Here is a 23,050-nt window from a genome sequence, read left to right on the forward strand (position 1 = left end):
AAAAAAATGAAAGTTAAAAACAATCCACTGGACTTTGTTTCCGAGTTTGAAGACGTTTTGCTTCCCATCCAGGAAGCTTTTTTAATTCAAAAAGGACTGCATACTGACCTGACATGAATGCCTAGAAGCAACAAAGTGCACTCAGGAAAACACAGGGAAAATGTCCTTCATTAAAAAAATGGATATAGAGAAAAGGACCTATCGTTTTTTGAATTGAAAAAGCTTCCTGGATGGGAAGAGAAACATCTTCAAAATTGGAAACAAAGTCCAGTGGATTGTTTATAATTTTTATTTTTTATTTTTTTGGAATGACTATGACCTGGATGACTGAGAATCTTCACCAGCACACTTTTAGCTTTATAAAAAAAAAAAATATATCTCCAGACTTTTGGGGAGCCTATCCTAGGAAAAGCCGGTAGTAGAGGCTGTATAAGTATACACGGTGCTACGTGAAGATTTAGCCTGATCAAATGATTCATTGGGATGGAAAACACAATGTTTTAATGGCGCCGTTAGGAAGACATTTCCAGTGCTGTGACAAAATGGTAGCACCCAAGTGTTCTGAAAAGGTCACAGTTCTTTCATGTCTCTGCAGATTATCACATCTGTAATTACATGTGGTCACTGGTTAGGAAGCGATTCCTTTTCTTTGCCGCTGTTCAAGTCTCAGATTTTTTCAGTGAGGGTTTAGGCGCAGAAGGAAACGATATGTCTTGGAAGTTGCTAATTTTTTCTGTATGGGTGGAAGTTCCATAAAAAAAGACTGCATCATATTAAACAGAAAACATACAGTAAATACCGAATCATCAGACATTGAAAGCAGAAGCACTCTGTTGGGGATGTCCTGATGGCAAAAGGCCGTGTTGTTCTGGCTGGCAAGAATCAACCAGTGACTCTGTTAGAGCGAGATTCTGTGGAAGCTTTGAAGGCACACCCACTTGCTAAAAGCTGCATTGCACAATTAAAAGGAAACAGACTCCACCCATTTTTCTAACAAAATATTACAGAAAATACCAAATACTTTTCCCCTGTTTTCCCCTATTATAAAATAAGTCAATATTTTTAATCGATTGCTGATTCATGTAATGCAATGGTTACATGTCATTATTCGGTTACCACATTTTACAGCTGAGCTCTTTATTATCAGCCAATAGGGTACTTAGATGATGTTTTTGAAACTTGGCCTGTTTAAATATAAATAAATATGAAACGAAAAATATGATGAATCAATAAGTAAAGATTCCCTTTTATTAAAAGCCTTGTTTAAAGCAGGATTTTAGAGACACACAAAAAAATTAAAACATCATGAAAAAAATAACAATTAGCCTTGTTTGAAAAAGATTGAATGGTGATTAGATGAGTGCAGCTGTTGTACTGATGTGTAGAGGAATCCAGAGAAAAGGCAATTCTTTTTGCTGGTTTTATAAAAGTGTGGTATTGAGCATAACGTCTGATATGGTTCCTAAAAAAAAAAAAAAACAACAACAACCAAATAAACACACAAAAAAAGAAGAAAAAAGTAACAAACCAAAGGCTTAATATTACTTTTTTTCCTAGTTTTCAAACATCTGCTTGGCAGTAGTACTAATGCTAAGGATGATTCTGAGAGTGTGGCAATAAAATTCAGTGGGGGAACCAGAAATTAAACATTCACTCCAGATATTTGAACAAAACATCCTGTTATAATTTAGCCATAGACTAAAATAATCAGGATTAATGTAAAAATATATATGTATTTGTAAAGTTCCAACAGTTACTGAGGTTCACCATTTGTTTTATTGTTGTCTCGTTTATTTCTTAAAGTTAATTGTGTTCCTGTATGCACTGGTCACCCTCATGGCTATTTCTGTCTTCTGTCACATATTTTCTTCTTCTCTGCTGTATGGGAAAATCTAATAAAACTCCAAAGCAAGCCAGACTAGAACCAAGTTTTTTTTCTTTCTTTCTTTTGTTCTTTACAGTTAATGATCCTTTGCATTGTAACATATCTGCACTGTTGTGTGAGATCATTTAAAATTGCCCAGTAAATATAGCTTTGATCATCTGCCCATACTCCATCAAAATCATGTAATTGGCCTGTAAGAAATCTCTTTTTATCCTGTTTTTTTTCTCAATATGATGTATTCTAGCCCTCATAGTTATGAGCCATCAGTCTAAGTTTCTTCTCTTTTCTGCTGAACTTTAATCAGTCCATCTACACTCTGAAATTCATTCAATTACTGATCTCTTAAGGTCATTAAGCTGCTTTAACTACAACATGTTATAAGAACATGCATGATCCCAAGTCCCTGACGCCTTTCAAAGGGGACGGAAGGGACATGATTATCTCCCCTAAAAATGAAAACATCTCTTTTTAATTTAATCTAATTGGAATGACTGACAGCCTTTTGTCCCCTGGCTGCACCCTGAGTCATTTGTTTAGAGTTCAGAGACTGTAGCATCTGCTTTTACTTCGTATCACCTCATTTATTCAGCCATTTTCTGTTTTGTTTTAGTTTTTCTATTGGCTTTATACTTAATATCTTTCATGCTGAATTTCGTAAGGAAAAGAAATCATAATATTTCTTTGCAAAAATGTGGATTATAGGATAAAAATAATTTAAATGTGAAATATGAGGTTTGTATTTACGCAGTAGAAAATCCTGAATCAGTTGCATTAATATGTCACCTATTTAGTACATATGTGCAATTTAATATGAGAATAAATCTTTTCTGTGAAGGCGTAAAAAGATTTGCTAAATAAGGTTAGCAAATAATAAGCATTGTGAAGAGTAGGAAGACAGGGGTGGAGAGGTTTATAAAAGGGTTAAATTTAAAAACATTATCCCGAGCTTTGAATACTCCACATGATAATTGTGGAGGAGTGACAGGGGTGGGATTATCTATTTACAGGACAACTATCAATGCAATTAAAAAGTGTTCTTGTTGAGAAGGTTGCATTTTGTTGAAGGGAATACAATTTGAAAAGTTCCAGTTAGGTTAATGGAGTAGGCAGCATGCTGGAGGAGCTCTGCTGAAATCCTTGCAAAACAGCAGAAAATTCACCAACATCTCTACATCCTGTAAGTGATGAGATGGGCAAGGCAACTAATGAAACACAAATGTGCGCGGGGAACCTGGTGAAACACAAAACTACAAAAGAATCAAGACAAGTCAGCCTTCGAACTCAGGTAGCAACCCAGGAAATCCACTAAAGAGGACATACATAGAGACGATGCTGCAGGGCTTGGAAGGAAGGATTACCTCAAAGTTGTCAGCCCAGTTCTTGGTTGATAGGGTACTAATGAAGCAAAAACATACGACAATCCAGCTGCTCCAAAAATCGTTAAACAACATGCAAAGCTGGCTGTTGTAGCTCAAACCCACCTCCAGTAAGCTAAAGAAACGACGAGATGCAATGTGAAAACCTGTCAGTCGGTTTGTCGAAAGCAATGAAGTAAAAACAGAAAGTGGAAGAAAGTCCTCTGTTCTGATCAGACAAAAAAAAATGTGGGCCAAGATACAGAGCAGTATGCTTTGTTTACAACTGCAACTACTATACGTACATCGACATTGATGTATAGCATCGAACAAATTGCTTCCACCCTTAGGATGCACTACATCCTTTTTTCCTTAGGATGTACTAAGGACAAAACCCCCAAACCAGAGCGGAGTAGTGTATGCAGTTCAGTGCAGTGAAGAATGCTCTGATCTTTATATTGCAGAAACCAAACAACCGCTCCACAGATGCATGACCCAACACAGAAGATCTACCTCCTAAGGACAAGACTCTGCAGTACATCATCCTTATAGACAAAGGACTTTCTCTTGGGGACCAGAATGTTCACATTTTGGAAAAGAAAATAGGTGGTTTGAGAGGGGCATGAAGGAAGCCATCTATGTTACGAAAGAAAAAACAACCTTAAACAGAGGGGGTGGACTCAGGTTCCAGCTTTCAAAAACCTACAATACAGCAATTGAGTTATTCCCTTCCTGTTATCATTGCAGCCCCAGCCCTGTACAGGAGAGCAGAGGACCTCGCCTATTCAGCCAGGCCAACAATCCCGTTTAACACCGACCTTTCAGATACTTAGATGGGTATGGGGCATTGCAGTCTGACAGAAGAAGCCAAACGACCCCTATTGCAAATTGGTGGACCCCTTCCTCTGTTCCAATTTGCATGTTTTTAAAACAAAAAGCAAAGCTTTGTATGGCTACAGTATAAAACCTCGAACTCAACGCTATTCCTGACTATTTGAATTGAAAAAGCTTCCTGGATGGGAAGCAAAATGGGGAAACAAAATCCAGTGGATTATTTTTTTCTTTTTGGAATGACTATGACCTGGATGACGGGGAACCTTCACCAGCAACTGCAACTACTATAGTTTCTGTCAAACACGGCGGTGGCAGCATCATGCTTTGACAATCTCTTTCCTCACCAGATATAGGGAACCTGGTTAGAGATAAAAATACTGGGAGAAAAGCTGTAAGAAGCTGCACAGGAAAATGAACTGGGGCAAAGTTTCACTCAACATCAGGACAACAACCCTAAACCCACAACATAGGCATGACTTTTGATCAAAACATGTTTTCAGAATGAACCATTCAAATTCAAGCCTAAACCCAATTAGAAAGCTGACAGAGAGATACAACAAAAGACTTGCAGCTGTGATTACAGTGAAAAGGTCTTTATCTGTGTGTACTGCTAAAACCTATACGTTTCTCCATTTGATAAAATCAAAATAAAGCACATCAAAGTGTTTTGGCTTAAAAACAAAAACAAGTCTTAAAAACAACAGAGATGGAACATCTTTTTCAGTAGCTTTCTGGTTACCTTGGATTAAAGAAAAAAGATACGAAAGGTTAAAGAAACATCATAGAAATCGGAATCAGATCTATGTCTGTTTTTCTACTGAAGGACTGCTTTAACTCTAGGTTCCATTTTACCAAGTTGAGGTGAAGCAGCACATATAGAGTGAAAGTGTAGCATGGTGTGAAACCAGAGTAATGGCATGGAGTCAGGGGACATTTCTTTCTGTGGGGAAGCAATTTGTGCGATGTGGACTGTGCTGGGTAAAAAGACACCGCAGCTCCTCCCATAGTGTTCTGATTGACAGGTGATCCAAGAACAGGGTATAGTGAAAGACAGCAAAATCCGAGCTGGAACAGCCTGGAGGGGGACAAGCTCTCCAAAATGAGGATTGCAGATTAAAGCGTGCATCAGTTTGCCTCCATGCAGCTGCCCAGCCTTATTTTCTACTCTTGTGTGCAGCTGTGATTTGAGGTCTGGAGGTGTAGTGTTTTTGATATTCAGAGGTGTTTCCTTCCGCCTGTGGCCGTGCTTTGAAATGACCCCCCCCCCCCCACCAACCCCCTTGTAGCAGGATGAGGGAAGAACTGGGGGTGTTTTGCTCTGGGGAGGTTTTCTCACCCTCAGATTAATCAAGAGCAGACTGAGGCCCTGAGGCGAGACTGGGGCAAACATCGTCTGACGCCTCGGCTCTGCTGTGAAATAATCCTGCAGTGAGCTTCGTGACAGCATAAGGTTTAGTCACAAATGACTAGTTGACATCATAAAGAATGAGTTAGAAAGCCTTAAGACTTCATGTAAAATGGAGGCAAATGTTGTTGTGATTCCGAATGTTGTAAAAAAGGTATTTGCCCCATTTCAGACTTAATTTTTTTTTAGGTTTCAGTAAATTAAACAAATATATTCCCTTTCGGGAAAAAAACAAGAGGGAATATTGGTCCAGTATTCTTCATATATTTACTCCAAAATAGCCACAATAAAGGGTTTTTGAGTGTTAGCACTCTGTTTATGGTCATGCTACATCATCAAAGAGATAATAACATCATGCTAAGAGCTTAATTTAGTTTGTCTTTTTCAGGTTATTTGGAAGCAGAAACACAGCATTTATGGTTTTCACACTACAATCACCTTGTTGGACTAAAATTTCTATTTCCTAAGATGCTGTTTTTTCTTTTTTTTGTAATAAGACATCTCCTCAGTCCACAGAATATTTTTCTAAATGTCCTGGGGATGATTAAAATGTTTTTGTTTTCTATTAGCTGTGGTTTTGGTCATTGCATTTTCCATCAATGCCATTTTTTTACATCTATTTCTTAATGTTGAATAATCAACTCTTATCCTAACTAAGCCTAGTTATGCCTGTAATGCTTCAGGTTTTGTTCGGGGTTTTAACTCCATCTCTTGTAGGAATTTTCCATGGCCTCCTGGAATAATGTTAGCTAGTTGTTAATGCTGAAACCATAATGCCTTAAAATTGACTTGTAATCCTCCCAATAATATTAGATGTGCTTTAGATCATGGCATGATTGTGTTTTTTTTTCTTCTTCTTGGAGATATTTAGCCTGCTTCATGTTGTTGGAAAGGTTCTGTTCAATGATTCCTTGATTGAACAGGTCTGGCATAAAACAGGCTACTAGAGTTGAACTCAGTTTGAAGAAAAGTGATTTAATCAACTCTTGATTTGAATATATATTGAGAGTTTTTTAAGATTTTAAGTAGGACAAAAATTACCAAATTTGTAGGGAGCAAATACTATTTCTGAGCACATTAGACAAGAGCTGCCCTTGTGCTCTCAGTCACCATGTTTCAACGTGACTAAATCATTCTCTCTGAATTTTAATCGTGCTGCAGTACATCACACTTATATCTTTTATTTACACACACAGATCATCCTCCACTCCATGCACAAGTATCAACCTCGTGTTCACATCATCAGGAAGGACTTCAGCAGTGAACTGTCTGCTAACAAACCGGTGCCAAGCGGGGAGGGAGTTAAGACCTTTAGCTTCTCTGAGACCGTCTTTACAACCGTCACTGCCTACCAAAATCAGCAGGTAAGCACATCCTTTTTTTAATCATTAAGTTTGCAAATTAAAAGGTTTTTAAGAGACAATTTGATAAACAAAGGGAATCAACTCTCATAGTGATTCTTTCAGTGCATCAACAGAAATACCTTATAATAGAAGAACCTTGCTGAAGTTCATTTTACATTGTTCTGTCTGTTGTCTGTGCAGATCACCAGACTAAAGATTGATCGCAACCCCTTTGCCAAAGGATTCCGGGACTCGGGCCGAAACAGGTAAGAAATAAATCCTGTTGTTTTTATTTTTTCAAGCTCTCTGAATCTGTTTCCATCCATCAACCTAACCTATTTATTATTCCTAAGGTTTAACATTATGTTCCGAAAAAATATGCATAAACTTAGGTTATCAGCCAGAAAAGTGTTCTTGTGAAAAATGGAAAAAATTTCCATTTGTTCCCTAAAACGTTTTCTCTTATATCCGTCCACTAATTTTTGCAGAATGAACCTAAACCCTATCTTATATTTTTTGCACTAATCTCAGAAAAGCCTAGATCCATAACTAATAGTTAGAACTGTAATAATTGGCTTCCTGAGAAGAACTCTTGCGACATCTACCAAATCTTCTAACTTGGTTTTGACCGATGCAGTCCTGCTTACTGGAAAATAAATTTTCAACAAATTTATTTCTTTTGATGGCAAGAATTTTCACTACATATTGAAAGGCAACAAAAAAGTACTGTTATTCTAAAGCTGGTCAGAATTTGCTTTTAAATATAGACAAGCACCAAAAATGATTTATTTGCCAAAGATCAGGTTCAGCTCTCAGTTATAATGCCTTAACTCTGCTCAATAATTACTTAAGCATTTTTATTTAGCATGTGACCAAAATGGCTAAAGTTCACAGCCAGTCTAAGAGGGGAGAAGCCAAATTAAAATTCAGTTGTTTTAAATACTTAAGTATCAAAAGCATCATATCTGCTTGTCAGATTGACATTGCAGAACTTTGTCAATTTTGCTGATTTACATGAAACAATTTGGCTTCTTCCAAATACCTGAAATGGTAGCTGCTGCTTTAACCCCTTCACCTTTTGTGAGGTCAACAAAAAGAAGACTATCCAGGGTAGGAAAGGAGCTCCAGACTACTGTGCTGAATCCAGACAGCTCATCATGTGATGGACACCACATATGATGCTTTTCAAATTGGCCTTAAAGAAAAGAGCCACGGAGATTTATAAAAATATAAAAGTATACCTCTTAGAAGAGGATAGGATTATCAAGAGGTCCCCATGCTAAATGAGCTATAGATAAGAAGCCTCCTGCTTCCTTTTCCTACCTCCTTCCTTACTGTCAGCACTATTTAGATAGCACTTGTATGAGGGACCGCCGTCCTCACTGATTTGCACTACTGGGAAGCCGCATAGGTTGGAGGCGGTGCATCAACATTAATCTTCCTGGATAACACAGAAACAAATAGCTGAACATAAAAGGGTTCCAATTGCATTTGTTACTAAACCTAAACTAAGACTTCATGAAAAGCAGAAATGTTATTTAGCCTAAATTAATAATACTTTCATTATAAGACTGCCTTAATTTTTATATTAGAATGAACTTTCATCAAATCTGATATGAATTACTGTTGGGTTTTATGTATATAAATAATATTATATATGTAATAAGCCAATACAAATATGAAAACAGTTTAAAGGTTCATAAACTTGGTCTGTCGTAAGCTTGCGTCGCCTCCATTTTAAGCAATAATTCGTAATTTAAAAAAGAAATGCAACATTAACATTTCCTTATATAGGCTTGTGATTTTGAACAGAACTCAAATATTTGCTTGTATCAAAGGTAAAAAAAGATGTGAAGGTTATAGGACAAATATGTCCCTGTAACAACATCGACCTTCTACCAGTTTAAGATCTTGAATTAGAAGAACAGTGTCTCAGCAGGACCTTGAAAAACTAATTCATGCATTCATCTTTAGTAGAGTTGTTCACTGCATGTGGATCACATATCTGCCTAAAAAGTGGATAAAATTACATTTAAAACATATTTGTTTAAATGTACTATCTAAACATAAGTTTGCAGTCCAACTTTTGTTTTTTTTTCTTTGCAGTCATTTTATCATGACTTATTTTAATAATCACCTGTCTTATAAATGATTAATTTGTATAGTCTTTAATTATTCATGTCCATTCCTTATTTTTTTTTACCTTTATGCCACTGCAAAGTACTTTTCCCTTTCCCTTTTTTTCTGTTTCATGTCTGGCATGTTGAATTGTCTTAATACTGAAATGTGCAAATTAATTTAAATAGGGGGAGGAGCAGGCTGCAAACTTTACAGCTGAAAATTGAATGTTGTTGTAGCTCAGAGATGGTGGAAGTTATATTTACTTCATGACTGCAAATTACAACATTCTTCATAAAGCTTCTCCTTTAATCTAAGATTTTATGCACCTTCACTGCCACCGTAACCCCTGTTCCTGCTGAACTGTTGCTCATGCAGGTTTCTCTATGTTAAAGGAAAGTCAGCAAGCTTTCCTTCTAAAAACCAGCGTAAGGACGCACACAGAGCACACACTGAAGGAAGGCAGGTGTTGCAGGAAATTCACAATGAAGGCATCAGACCAAATATCTCAGTGTCACGTCTCCTATTATCCCATCAGCATTTGCTTTAATGCCACCTCTGTTTTTGGTCCAGCTGCCTCCAATGCAATGCTTTTATTAATCATGCTCACGTTGATATTTTAGTTTTCTGTTTCTTCCCTCTCCTTTTCTTTGCTGACAAATATTTAAACAGATTGACTTTTTTTGTTATTTTTCCTTTGATCAATTTTTGTATTTTAAACCATAGAATAGAAATACTCAATAAGGGAAGTTTTAGTCCTTTTGTCTATAAAAGCAAAAAGGTGTTATAAAAAGGAGTCAGTTAGCTGAAGGCTATGCAGGTGTAATTATACATTCTGGTTCTGTTTCTGCACTCGATCCACCATTTCCATGCCTTATGACCACCTGGAGTTCACTGTAAGTTTCCCCCCAGTTATAAAATCTTTATTCTTAAAAAACATTAAAAATATCATAACGGTTTCAGACCTGCGTTTGGTTATAAGATGTTTTTGGAATAACGGCTTTGTGTAACAAAATGTAACCCCCTCCCCCACCACCACCTTCACGTCTAGACTTTTTTTTTACCCTTTAAACCACATCAGTAAGGTTATAAACACTGTCTGGACTTCTCAGACACAGTACCGTACACTGAATATGGCAGTCTGTGCTTACTGTAGAGCACATTATGTGTCTTAGGGTGTCCTTAATCTACCTGCATCAAACGCCTTGATCTTTGCTCTTTTTTTTTTTTTACTATGTGACATCAGCACTACAAAGCAGCAAGGAGGAGAGAAGAATAGATTATATTACAGAGCATATTTCCTTCCACGCCTTCCCTGCTTTTGGTCACTCTTCTTTTGGTTCGCCATGTTTTCCCTCAGTCTTTGAATACGGATAGATATCCCTGTGATGAAGGAGGAAGGGAATGAGAGGGATGTTAAACCAACAGACCCTCCTGACATGAAAGCAGCCTCCTTCATCTGGTCTGCGTTATTAGGCACAGATATTTGAGACATCTTTTTTCATTTTTCAAACAATGGACCATTTGATTTATGAACTGGCATCTTCGTTTTATTGCAGGAAAGCAACAGATGAAAAGATAACAGAAAGTAAGCTATTTGTCCGTGGAGAGAAGGAAGGAAAAATGAATTTATCTTCACGTGCGGCTTTGGATTGGATCTCTGCAGAGCTTCTGGGATTTGTTTGTTCTGATGGAACTTCGCCCCTTTGAGAATTTAGACTGATCACCCTACTTCAGCCTCACTTAGAAAAAATTACCTTGAAGTCATTCTCAATTTAATACTTCATAATTTATTTTCAGTTTCTATCAATCAAAGTTACAGTCGATATGTGGCTCTAAGTGTTGATTTTAATATGATTCAGTTCTGTGTCGATTCAATGCGGACCTTTTCTTTTTATCCGCTCCTTCCTCTTTAGAGCTGCTGAGGTTGTTGAAAAGATTTGATCTGCCGATTTCAGTTAATCTGTTGGAACTAAGAGCAGAGGCAACAATATTTTGTTTGTGAAATTATTAGCTGTGCTTATTTCACAACTTTGAAGCAAAGACAAAACTTTCTGGTGTTGATGTTTTTTATCTATCATTAGCATTTTATATCAGCGAGCCCCACAATTAACTCAACTAGCATTACTTAAACAGCCGTCTATTTGTTTATATTGCAGAGACTGTATTTTGGTTGAACTTTTTATTGGATTTCTAAAAAGATCAATCATTTGCAGATCCATAAGCTTCCATAGCAGAGGGTTGGGAAGTTACACTTTCAGCCTTCCTGTTACGTGCTTACAATACTTTCACTTATGGCCATTAAGTAGAAATATATTTATTCAATATCTAATAATTTTTTTCCTTAAAATTATGCATGTGTTTTAAGTAACATACAGATTTTCACATTTACAAATATAAATATTGCCCCTTCTATTATAATGAATTATTGGCACTTTTGTCTTTCCATACTATACCTGCTACAGACACAGTTAACCCAATTAACTGATGTCTGCTTGCGTAACATCTTCAGATTTGAGCTGAAAATGTTAAGTTCAAAGCTGTGGTTCAGGTTCTACAGGAGCATCATCTTTTATTCACAGCCATTTAGCTGCAGCCTGAACCTGCAGGTGCTGTGGTGGACGTGCCTCATGTCAGTCCTGACCAAATCAGATCACAGCTACTTAATTCATCCCAATAGTTTGCTTGATGAAGTAATACTTCATTTAGCAAATATAAACAACAGACCCTGACAAAAGACAGTGTTCTCTCTATGGGTGAATGCGATCTAAAGTGGGGTGTACCTGAGGCTTGAGGTGTGCTCCTCAGGTGAGGGTTGCGGTTTCACATCAAAGTGATGGGGCCATATCCTGTCCTAGAGTGGGAAGTAGGATTTAGGCTCTGTATTACCTTGTGAGGCCTGGTTTTATTTCTGCTGTAGCACAGTGAGTATTTGGTAGCTATCTGCAGCAGCTTAACAAACTCAAAGAAGCTGCATAAATGGCCAAACCATTTTATTGGAATGAGGGATAAGGGGAATAAATCCCTAATACCGTAAGAGCAAATTCAATGAAAACTCATCTTATTTAATTTAAATCATAAGTCCATGTGTTTTTTTCACAAGCATGCTTTATAAAAAATAAGAAACTCTACCATGGGCCTGGGACATCTGACCCAGTGGTCCCCTCCCTGGTCAACCGGCCTGTAGTCCTAGAAAACATTTTTCTTTAAAAAAATCTTCTTAAACCAGTTTGCTTTTTTTGAGTTAACACAAATTCACAAATACGTGACCTTCTTGCTGTCAGACAACAGTGCTTCAAACTGCAACCATGCAGACCCACACTTGATTACATGTTGTTTTATATGCATCATTTACATGGTCAGATGTTATGTTTTCAGTGTAAAAGAAAAAAAGAAAGTAAGAAAATTGTTACCGAGATAAAAATAACTACATTTAAACATTTTAGAATATTTAATTTTATAAGACTTTATTCATACTTTAAGGCTTTAATTTTTAACTCTAATCTCCCTGCATGGAAATATAATGGTATATATATATATATATATGTATGTATATATATATAATAACATGGTTTGAGTACCTTTACCCTCATATTGAGTGTTTTGAGCTTCTTATTAGACACCTCTTTTTTGCAATTGCAGTGTTGTTAGTTTTCTGGATAGCCTTTGCAAAGCCCTGGCCTCAACTTTGACAAATGTTGAAACTATGATTTAAAACTGAATTTCTGTCAGCAAACCAACAGATTCCGCCTGTTTCTTTTTTTTAAATATCTATTCTCTTATGAAACACCATGATTTTCTGCCATTGACGTCTTTGCAGGTAATAAAAAAAAAAAAATTGAGAGCAAAAGGCAACAACTGTGACATCAAAAACACCCTGTGACGTATTTAGCAATTTTAGTTACTTTTTTAAAAACTTTAACGAGTTAATATTATCATTGGACATTGATTATATAAACAGTGGTCAGAAAAGCACAATTGTAGTGCAAGTATTTCCATTATAGCAATAAAGTACTCAGGTAGCTACTTTGGAGAGAAACATTACCAACTTTTCCTTCATCCAGTGGAAATTCCATATTAATGGAAAGGGCAAACCTCCACAGCCAATTATCACATTAAAAAACAACTTTCTTTATTACCCTGGAATTCTTATAACATCTAATATAGATTCAAGCTCGGGTCCAAAGTAACGCGTGGGCTTGTGCTCCGCTGCACCCTGCTGGGAGAGCTTTATGGCCAGCCAGGAGGACACAGCTCATTTATTGTGTTTTGGTCCCTTCGTGGTCCGGATGCATGAATGATCGCAGTGATGGCGAGGGCTGAGCAGATTAGCAAGACGCACTAACAAGCCACCATGCTCTGGGAGTTAGCAGGCCTAAAATAACACTAGCCTCCCAGGGAAGAGGCATAGCGGTGCTAAAGGAAAGGTAAATCAAGGAGGACAGGGAAGCATGTGCAGATTCAAGATGAAACGTCACTTCAGATTTATGTGTGCTGTAAAAAACTTCCTCCTTTTTAATGACCCTATTTCCTCCAACCAGACTTCAGTTCCCTGCCTCTCTGTCGCACTTCGTCTGGTAGTTTCAGTCTCAGACAGCTGCCACTAATTTTTCTGTCTCTCTTTCACAGGCTAACATTAATTTAGCTTTTTTTCCACTTTTATTTACGGTGGCTGAGAAGTGCAAAACACATTTACAATTCAAAAACACATTAACAAATTAAAAACAAAATAGCATTTGAAGAAACAAAATTATATTTTATGAAACAATTTATTTTTGAAAAAAAGTTACAATTTTTAAAAACACATTTACATTTTAGCAAACAAATTTACATTAACAAATAAACAAAATAACATTTGAAGAAACAAAATTATATTTTATGAAACAAATGTATTTTTGAAAAAAAAAGTTTAAATTTTTAAAAACACATTTGCAATTCAAAAACACATTAACAAATAAAAAACAAAATAACATTTGAAGAAACAAAATTATATTTTATGAAACAATTTATTTTTGGAAAAAAAAGTTTAAATTTTTAAAAACACATTTACATTTAAGGAAAAATTCACATTTTAAATAAGTTAGATTTTAGGTGAGAGAAAGTTTCATTTTAGAGAAAAAAAAAACATTATAGGGAAACAAATTTACATCTAAAAAAAAATCGACCGTTCGGAAACACTTGTACAAGTGCAAAGACAAAACTGCAAGTGGCAAAACACAGTTACATAGCCAAAAACAAATTAACAAAAGACGGCTACACGGAAAGGGAATGTCCCAGTGGCCGGATGTGACGTCACGATTACCCTGACTTGTAGTACAAACAGCTCAATCTGTAGTCCTCCTGCTTCACGTGAAAAATCAGCGGCGATTTTAGATGGAAAGAATTGCACTGAAGCTGTTTTTCTTAAGTTTACGCTAACCGAACAATGTTTTCAGCCAATTTACACCATTTTGTTCTTTGTGCGGACGGTCTCTGGAACTTTTACGGGACACGGTACAAGGTGGCAGGACCAAGCAGGAGGGCCGAGCTCAATTCGTGGCAGTGGCTGCGGCAGAGCCTGCCATCGGAGTGGCCGTTGTTGCCCGCTGCCGGCAGAGCCTGCCATCGGAGTGGCCGTTGTTGCCCGCTGCCGGCAGAGCCTGCCATCGGAGAGGCCGATGGTGGCCGCTGCCGGCAGAGCCTGCCATCGGAGAGGCCGATGGTGGCCGCTGCCGGCAGAGCCTGCCATCGGAGAGGCCGATGGTGGCCGCTGCCGGCAGAGCCTGCCATCGGAGAGGCCGATGGTGGCCGCTGCCGGCAGAGCTTGCCATCGGAGAGGCCGATGGTGGCTGCTGCCGGCCGAGGCCACTTATTCGCAGATAAAGTACTCCGTTCCATCAAGTAAATGTGACATTATAAGTTTTAATGCAGTTTATTAAGCAATAACATCACAATAAAAAGAAACCCATAAAGAATACAATTTAATACAGGTTATTAAGCGATAACATCACAATATATAGCCTATATATATATATATATATCTATATAAAACAATCTAGTTAGAAGTACTATAAATAAGGCATTTGCCGAAAAACGGCAGGAAAAATACCCAAAAAATAATTAAATACCAAAGAAAAGTAATTAAAAAACTACATGACAAAATAATAGTGGCTCCGGCCAGTAATACGCCCGGCCCTGCTGCTTGGTCCTGCCACCTTGTACCGTGTCCCGTAAAAGTTCCAGAGACCGTCCGCACGAAGAACAAAATGGTGTAAATTGGCTGAAAACATTGTTCGGTTAGCGTAAACTTAAGAAAAACAGCTTCAGTGCAATTCTTTCCATCTAAAATCGCCGCTGACTTTTCACATGAAGCAGGAGGACTACAGATTGAGCTGTTTGTACTACAAGTCAGGGTAATCGTGACGTCACATCCGGCCACTGGGACATTCCCTTTCCGTGTAGCCGTCTTTTGTTAATTTGTTTTTGGCTATGTAACTGTGTTTTGCCACTTGCAGTTTTGTCTTTGCACTTGTACAAGTGTTTCCGAACGGTCAATTTTTTTTTAGATGTAAATTTGTTTCCCTATGATGTATTTTTTTTCTCTAAAATGAAACTTTCTCTCACCTAAAATCTAACTGATTTAAAATGTGAATTTGTTTCCTTAAATGTAAATGTGTTTTTGAAAATTTTAACTTTTTTTTTCAAAAATAAATTGTTTCATAAAATATAATTTTGTTTCTTCAAATGTTATTTTGTTTTTTATTTGTTAATGTGTTTTTGAATTGTAAATGTGTTTTTAAAAATTTAAACTTTTTTTTTCAAAAATACATTTGTTTCATAAAATATAATTTTGTTTCTTCAAATGTTATTTTGTTTATTTGTTAATGTAAATTTGTTTGCTAAAATGTACATTTGTTTTTAAAAATTTAAACTTTTTTTTCAAAAATACATTTGTTTCACAAAATATAATTTTGTTTCTTCAAATGTTATTTTGTTTTTTATTTGTTAATGTGTTTTTGAATTGTAAATGTGTTTTGCACTTCTCAGCCACCGTATTTATTACCTTTTCTTTCTTTCTCTCTCTCTCTCTTTCTTTCTTTCTTTCTTTCTTTCTTTCTTTCTTTCTTTCTTTCTTTCTTTCTTTCTTTCTTTCTTTCTTTCTTTCTTTCTTTCTTTCTTTAAGACATTTTTACATCAACTTTGCTCAAATGTTTAGCGCCCCCTTTTTATCAATAGCTCATAAAGAGTTACTTTAATTGGATAAAACAGGTTAAAACAAAAACAAAATCTTTATAGATCAACAGAAGAGAGAAACAGAGAAAAAAGAAAAAGGTAATCTTCAGTATGTATATATCCATAAACATGTTTACAAAGGTAATGAGTTTATCTGGCTGATATGATAACAATAATCGATTTAATCCTCCCTCTTATCTATATTCAACTGAAAATACTCTTGATTAACTCAGTATTCATTGTTAATTATATAAATAAAATCCTGTGTTGAAGTCATGTGAATCAAATGTATAAAAATTAATATAAGCCAATTTTCTTCACATGAGGAAAGTACATCCTTACATCTAATTTGTAGTAACAGGATTATAATGAAAAAAAATACATAGAAAACAAAAACAATCTCAACTTATTATAATAATTATAATAACAGAGTGGTAAGGCTGGTGGGAAACTCTTCGACAAACTTCCCTATGAATGGATGCAAGACACCCCTGATTACCAAAGGTGTAAAACTCCGCCACTGTCATCTTTCACGATTGTCATCACAGTTATGCGAAGATGATTGATTGTTTCAACTCACAGATCAACACATTTGACCTGAAACTTTCCTGTTTCTACATCTTTTCTTTAGAACTGGCCTGGAAGCGATCATGGAGACGTACGCTTTCTGGAGACCTCCTGTGAGGACCCTCACATTTGAAGATTTCACCAACATGCAGAAACAGCAAGGTATAAAATACGTATTATGTGTCTGAGCATTTCCTCTTAAGAACATGGTTTATCAGTTAAGTTATTAAGTTTCTAATTTGATGGCATGTGGTAGAATTTTATGAGAAAAAATAAAATAATAAAATTAGTGAGCCATGGGAGCCCTAACAGAAAAAATATGTCAGAGAATATTCAGTTGCATTCAGAATTTCTCATGACAATATTTCAATGAATCCTTTAGTATTTTTGCTGAAACTCTAGCTGGTTATTCCTACTCAGTAAATTGTAGTTTGCAGTTTTAATAGGAAGACATTTGTTTCATATTTGAGCCACAAACTTTAGTTGGAATAGATCAGTTTGCAACTATTTCTGTTTGATTTGTCTTACTGTGTTTTCAATAGTCTGAAATGTATGCATACCTTTCTGTACAGCTACAGGATTTTCTAATTCAAAGGTAGCTGAACTGTGCAGAGGTGTATTTCATGAACCAGGTGCTTTACTATCCTAACGTGAACTTTCTCTACATATTTTCTCCCCATATATCACCACACACTGATCGGCTATGCATGTGCCTCAATTGAGCTTGGCCCTTTGCTGCTTCTCTGGCAGCTCTGAACTTTTACATCACACATACATCAGACCTTCAATACAAACCACTGCACTGCTGGTTTTGGACCGCTCATGGTCATCGTTAGCAAATTCTCTCTCCAGTCCGAAGTCGCCAGCAGAGGTTTAGTAATGGGTCATTTCAAAGAGTTTGCCGCTGTGAAATAAACCTTTTTTCCCCCTCTAAATTACCTCTGGAGGCCAGTATGACATGATTCTCCACATCTTTGTCATCCTAAAAGTCCTCTGCAGTAATAAGAATTTAATTAAAGTTGTTTCACTACCGGTGAACTCTTCATCACCTCGTAGGAAGGGTCAAAAAAGTGTTTGTTCACGTGCAGCTTTCAACCCTTTTGGCCACAGACCTTGTCCTTTTTCTTTCCTGTGGTGAAGCACCTTGAATCCAGCTGACGTGAGGAAAACATGACATCACCACGCTATCCTCTTCTCTTGGCGGACTGGGATAGTCATATTATCGAAGGCATATGGTGCAAAATCAGAGTCCCAGCCAAGCAGGTCCTGGATCATTTAGTTATGCCTTCTTCTCATTCTAGTTTCGAACTGAATTTCTCCGACAGCAGGAGCTCCTGCCAGAGTCTCATTAATAGGAAAGTATGTGACTGATATCCCACCGCAATTCTTGAGCTCTGAAAGGCTTGGCTCGTAGTTAGCATCTGTTCCAACAACCTCACAATGTGTGTATATTTTAAACTGTATGAGCAACTCTGTTGACCAGCCAACACGATCGTGTGTCAAGAAAGGTTTTAAAGATTAAAAACATGCAGTAATCCTGAGAGAAAGTTTAACAAAGTGACTTACAGTATATATTTAACTGCCAGAAGGTCCATCTACTGTTGGTTTAGCCATAATTGTTAGTCTGATTGACTGCAAATGGAGGTGGAGATACCAGCAGTCCCTCTACACCAGTGATAGAGGATCACAATAGTTTTTTCCCAATTCTTATCCGTTATTATATATAAGGTTTTTGCTGATATCGAAAATGAATAAATCAGTTAATGAAGTGAATGCCATGCGCATGCTTGAACCGTAAAGGTATTTGCTAAAAGTGAAACCCCTCCTGGCCAGAAAGGGGCGCTGTTTGCCAGCCGGTTACCAGGTCTGCTAATTCGAATGCAAGCCTTTGGACATTTCTCAGATTTATCACAGACCACATTGGATTTGGCGAAGCCTGAGCTCCGTCTCTGACTTTCTATGGATGCAGAATTCTTTAACGTTGAAATCAGTATTGTATCCAGAAATACATTTAGTTTATTTTGGACCTGTCAACATTTAGAAAGCAGTTAATTAAACACTGCATATGTATATATTTTCTAGAATTAATACTCTATACATTTACTCTCTATACATTTTGTAAATTTATCATTTTAGGAAAAATTGCTTTGATGAAAAAGTTGTGTCAATGAACTTTACATTTTGATGTGCGGTAAAATAATAGACTACATTCATCAGTATTGCAAGGCGCGTACATTAGAACTAGTGGTTTACCCAAATTCCAGCGATACTGCAGTATCCTTTATAAATTTACTGACATTGTTCGGTAGCCTTAACTAAATTAGGAGAACCTCTTTAATAATATAAACATATTCAGCGTCTAAAATATGCATAACTAACCTGGTCCTTGTTTTCTAAATGTATTCTTGATCCAGCGACAGCTACACAATACAAATGTTTGTCTGCTCATGATGTCTTTGTGCAGAGCCGTTTGCTGAATGCTAGGCTAATGTAGCATTAACGCTCTATTTTGATATGACTTGTTGATCATCGTGCTTATAATACACTTCCAGATCTGTTCAGCTATGTTTACTGACTTTTGTTTCAGCTGCTCTCTTTCCAGCTCATATGGAAACAATAAATTATGACATATTAGCCCTTCATTGTCCCTCTGAGGGGAAGTCCAGGTGTTAGCGGTAGAGTAAGAAGGCAAATGTAAGCCAGCATATCAATAAAAAACAAACAAAAAAAAAGGTACAAGACGAAAATACAAAGTAAAAATCAGGAATAAAGATAAGACAGAAAAGAAAAATCTGGATTAAAATAAGCAAAAAGAAAAGGGCACAGGACAAACATACATAAAACAGATCGTAAAGGGAGCTGCAGCAGCCAATACAGTCTCACTTAAAGAAAAAAAAATGCATGTAAAGGTGTAGTAGAAAGAAACAACTAGAAGAAAAAATGGACCAGTATGGGTAGTTATATTAGTCTAAAATATTTCTATTTCTATTTACTTTTTGTTTTCCTTTAAAAATGTTTGTTGAAAAATGGGAAACGGAGCTCAGAACTTGTAAAAAATGGGACACTATGATCATGAGAAAAACTCATATATTTTTGTTTGTACCTTGTTAGTTCACAAGGATAGTGTTTGAAAGTGTGTTACACTGCATATCATTATTGCTACTCTAACTTAAGAACATTAAAGCACATTAAAGTTGGTCAGGTCTTACAGAAAATGGCCAAAATGGATGTTTATTACCACCTTAGAGTTCAATATCACTTACAGTAAATAATTTCCAGTTAACCATTTTATTTAACCCTTGATTTAAAGATAGAAAATACATAATGTTTAAGGTTGTGGTTAATTTTTTCTTCAGCCATTATTTGCTGTCATGTTTGATTTTTAACCTGATTTTAACCATTTTGACTTTTAATCTAGACTTTCATGCAAAGTCAAACAGAGGTCCCAGCTGGATGTTCTTACTGGGATAAGAGCAGATGAATCTGTTTCTAACAGCCTGGATCTGTATGTTGTTTTCCAGGTGGAAGCACAGGGACGTCTCCCACCACCTCCAGCACAGGAACACCTTCTCCATCTGGTGCAGCACATCTCCTTTCCCCCTCCTGCTCCCCTCCAGCCTTCCACCTGGCCCCGAATACTTTCAACGTTGGCTGCAGAGAAAGTCAGCTTTGCAACTTGGGCTTATCGGAGTACCCGGCTTGTGCTCGAAGTAACATGGCAGCTCTGCAAGGCTACAGCGGCCTGGCTGACAGTTCTTATGGCCGTCTCCAGGCTGCAGGGGGAGCGGTGGCCTCTGCCCAACCATCTGATTCGTTCTTGCCACAAAGGACTTCTTCCCTGATTGCTGCAGGTATGCAGGGCAGCACTCATGGCTCTTTGACCGGCAGTGGAAGCGGCAGCAGCTCTGGCAGCAAGATGGACGCCTACGGGAGTCAACTCGGCTCTTTCCCTGCCTCTCAGCTTCAGTATGTGATGCAGGCGGGAGGAAGCTCCGGTTCTGCCTCATCCTCTTCATCAGGGTCATCTCCTTCCTCTGCCCACATGTTCAGCGGCAGCCACCACCACGTGCAGCAGGGATCTTACAATGCTTTCTCCCTCCACAACCCTTACAACCTATATGGATACAACTTCCCCACTTCTCCTCGCCTGGCTGCCAGCCCTGAGAAACCCCAAGGAGGGTTACTCTGCTCCTCTGCTCCTGCGGGCGCCTTTGCCGAGCGCCAGTACCTGCCCAATGGAAGCATGGACACGATGCACATGATTGGCAACACCACGAGCAGCCAGCAGGGCGGCAGCTCCTGCGATGGACGTCAGTATGGCTCTTCTCAGATGTCCATGCACATGGTTTAAAAACCTCCGCCTGCTCCATGTTGTCAAACATACAGTATTTCAGGTGAAAATCAAAGCTGCAGTCACTGAGCCTTGGTGCTGCAGTTACACCTTTTGTTACATTAACATGTTTCAGAAACATCCTACCACTCAAAGAGCAAGCAGGTGAAAAACATTTATTTAATTATTTTTATAAAGACAAAAAACATTTTGACCGCAGCTCAGTGTTTTTACTGTTGAAAGGAAAATTCGAATTAGTGTTTGGAGAAGAAAAGGGAATCCAGATGCTCTGGTCCAGAAGACATGTTTATATGTTACGGTGCAATAGTAGAAACAGCTCTTTCGACTCAGTCTTGATTTTCTAGGAATTTAAAAAGCCATCAGTTTGCGCTGCTGCGCTTAAACCAAAGAGTCATCATTGTCATCCAGAGGATTTTACTTCGAGTGCCGCTTATGCCGTTTATGGACGAATGTTCAGGAGAACTCTGCCATGGTCTGAGGTTTAGGACAGAATGAAAGGGACAACTGGACAATAACAGTGAATTAGTCACTGCCCCACATCCTTGCTGGAATTAAGGACCTCAATGCAAAGCCAGTTCTTTCCAAAAAGTAAATGAACAGGACTCCACCGTGCAACTTTACCCACCTACCTTCCTTAAAAACTGGAATTCTTCAGAATGTTTGCAGGATTCGTCTGATATGTATACATATAGTGGAAAAGTATCTGCCTTCCTAAAGGTTTTTTTTTTCTCCTGCTTTTGCTGTTTTATCACACCTAAATGTTCCTGATCGTATCAGGTGAATATAACCTGAGCTAATACCAAACACGTTTGTTTTTCTTTATTAATCTAACTATAATCACTAATAAAAAACTGGATCTAATTTAACTAGCCACACAGGGGATTTGTTGAATCATGAAAGGATACAAATAGAAGATGTTTTACAACATGACGCGGACAAAGATATTCAAGACTAACCATTATCTCCTGATTCATACATATTAAAGAATATATACGAAATATCTGATTGTCTGGTGAGGCTTAGAAAGCATTGATGCTCCAGTAAACCAGAAAGAGAGTAAATCCATTAATCCATTGTCTTCCACTTATCTGAAATCTTTGCTGCTAAACAGTCAGAATCATTTCATAAAATTGCATAAGACGTGGTAAAAGAAAATAAATGTTTCTAGGAGTTTAAAGTTATCTTGAAGGGCATGGATGAATAAAAAAATATATACCTCTTGTGGCTTTATTTGCCTCAGGTATTATTAATGTTCACAATGCAAAAGAAAGAAAGAGGCTGGGCAATTTATTTTCCCATAGATTACTCTGTGTTCTTTAGGGCAAAGGAAGACGAACTATGCAAAGCACAGTAACAAGTTCACATGTTAGGACACAAAGAAAAAGAAAAAAACAGTTAAAGGCAATTAAATGGTCAAGTCAAAACCTGGGATTAATTCAATGTAAGATGTCATGGCCTGAAAAGAGTGTGGTTTGATGAAACAGCTCTGTAAAAAAAAAAAAAAAAAGGATCATTGTCAGGGATCTCATTCTTCGTTTCAGTTGGTAAAACCAGCTATTAAGTTTTGGGAATGTTTTTTTTTTTTTTTTTTTTTTTTATAGGACCACCTTCATTTAGAAATCTTTTTGCCTCAGTAAATAAACGTACATAAGATCTGGACGGTACCTTTACTCAAGTTGCCTGAATTTAAAAGTAGACACGTTTAGGTGTGACAAAAAAGCAAAAACGGAAGAGGACCGTCAGGAGACAAACACTTCTTCATGGCTTATATATAAAAGAAGAAATGGCAAATGCAATCAATATTATAAGCTTAAAAGTGTTTGTGTGAAATGTTGAAAAATAAGCAATACTATAAGAGAGTAAAGTATGTTGTGCTGTGTACTAAGATGTGTATTTAAGAGTTGACAACTATAGCAATTTTGCCTATCTGTTATTAAAATGTGTGCAAATGGGAATTAGCAAAGTTAATCTTTTTTGAGG

The 23,050-nt window shown here is 37.2% G+C and overlaps 1 protein-coding gene across 1 annotated transcript in view; it reads left to right on the forward strand.

Annotated features, from left to right (window-relative positions):
• Nucleotides 1–22,577, forward strand: part of tbx15 (T-box transcription factor 15) — a 73,206-nt gene extending 50,629 nt beyond the window's left edge. The window contains exons 4-7 of the mRNA XM_038272375.1: nucleotides 6,676–6,843; nucleotides 7,024–7,088; nucleotides 16,784–16,881; nucleotides 20,241–22,577. Coding sequence (XP_038128303.1) covers nucleotides 6,676–6,843; nucleotides 7,024–7,088; nucleotides 16,784–16,881; nucleotides 20,241–21,070 — 1,161 coding nt within the window. The 3' untranslated portion in view covers nucleotides 21,071–22,577. The remainder of the gene's footprint in view (nucleotides 1–6,675; nucleotides 6,844–7,023; nucleotides 7,089–16,783; nucleotides 16,882–20,240) is intronic.
• The last annotated feature ends 473 nt before the right edge of the window (nucleotides 22,578–23,050 follow it).

This window comes from Cyprinodon tularosa, unplaced genomic scaffold (assembly GCF_016077235.1).
Source record: "Cyprinodon tularosa strain WSP-4 unplaced genomic scaffold, ASM1607723v1 ctg826, whole genome shotgun sequence".
NCBI classification, from domain to species: domain Eukaryota; kingdom Metazoa; phylum Chordata; class Actinopteri; order Cyprinodontiformes; family Cyprinodontidae; genus Cyprinodon; species Cyprinodon tularosa.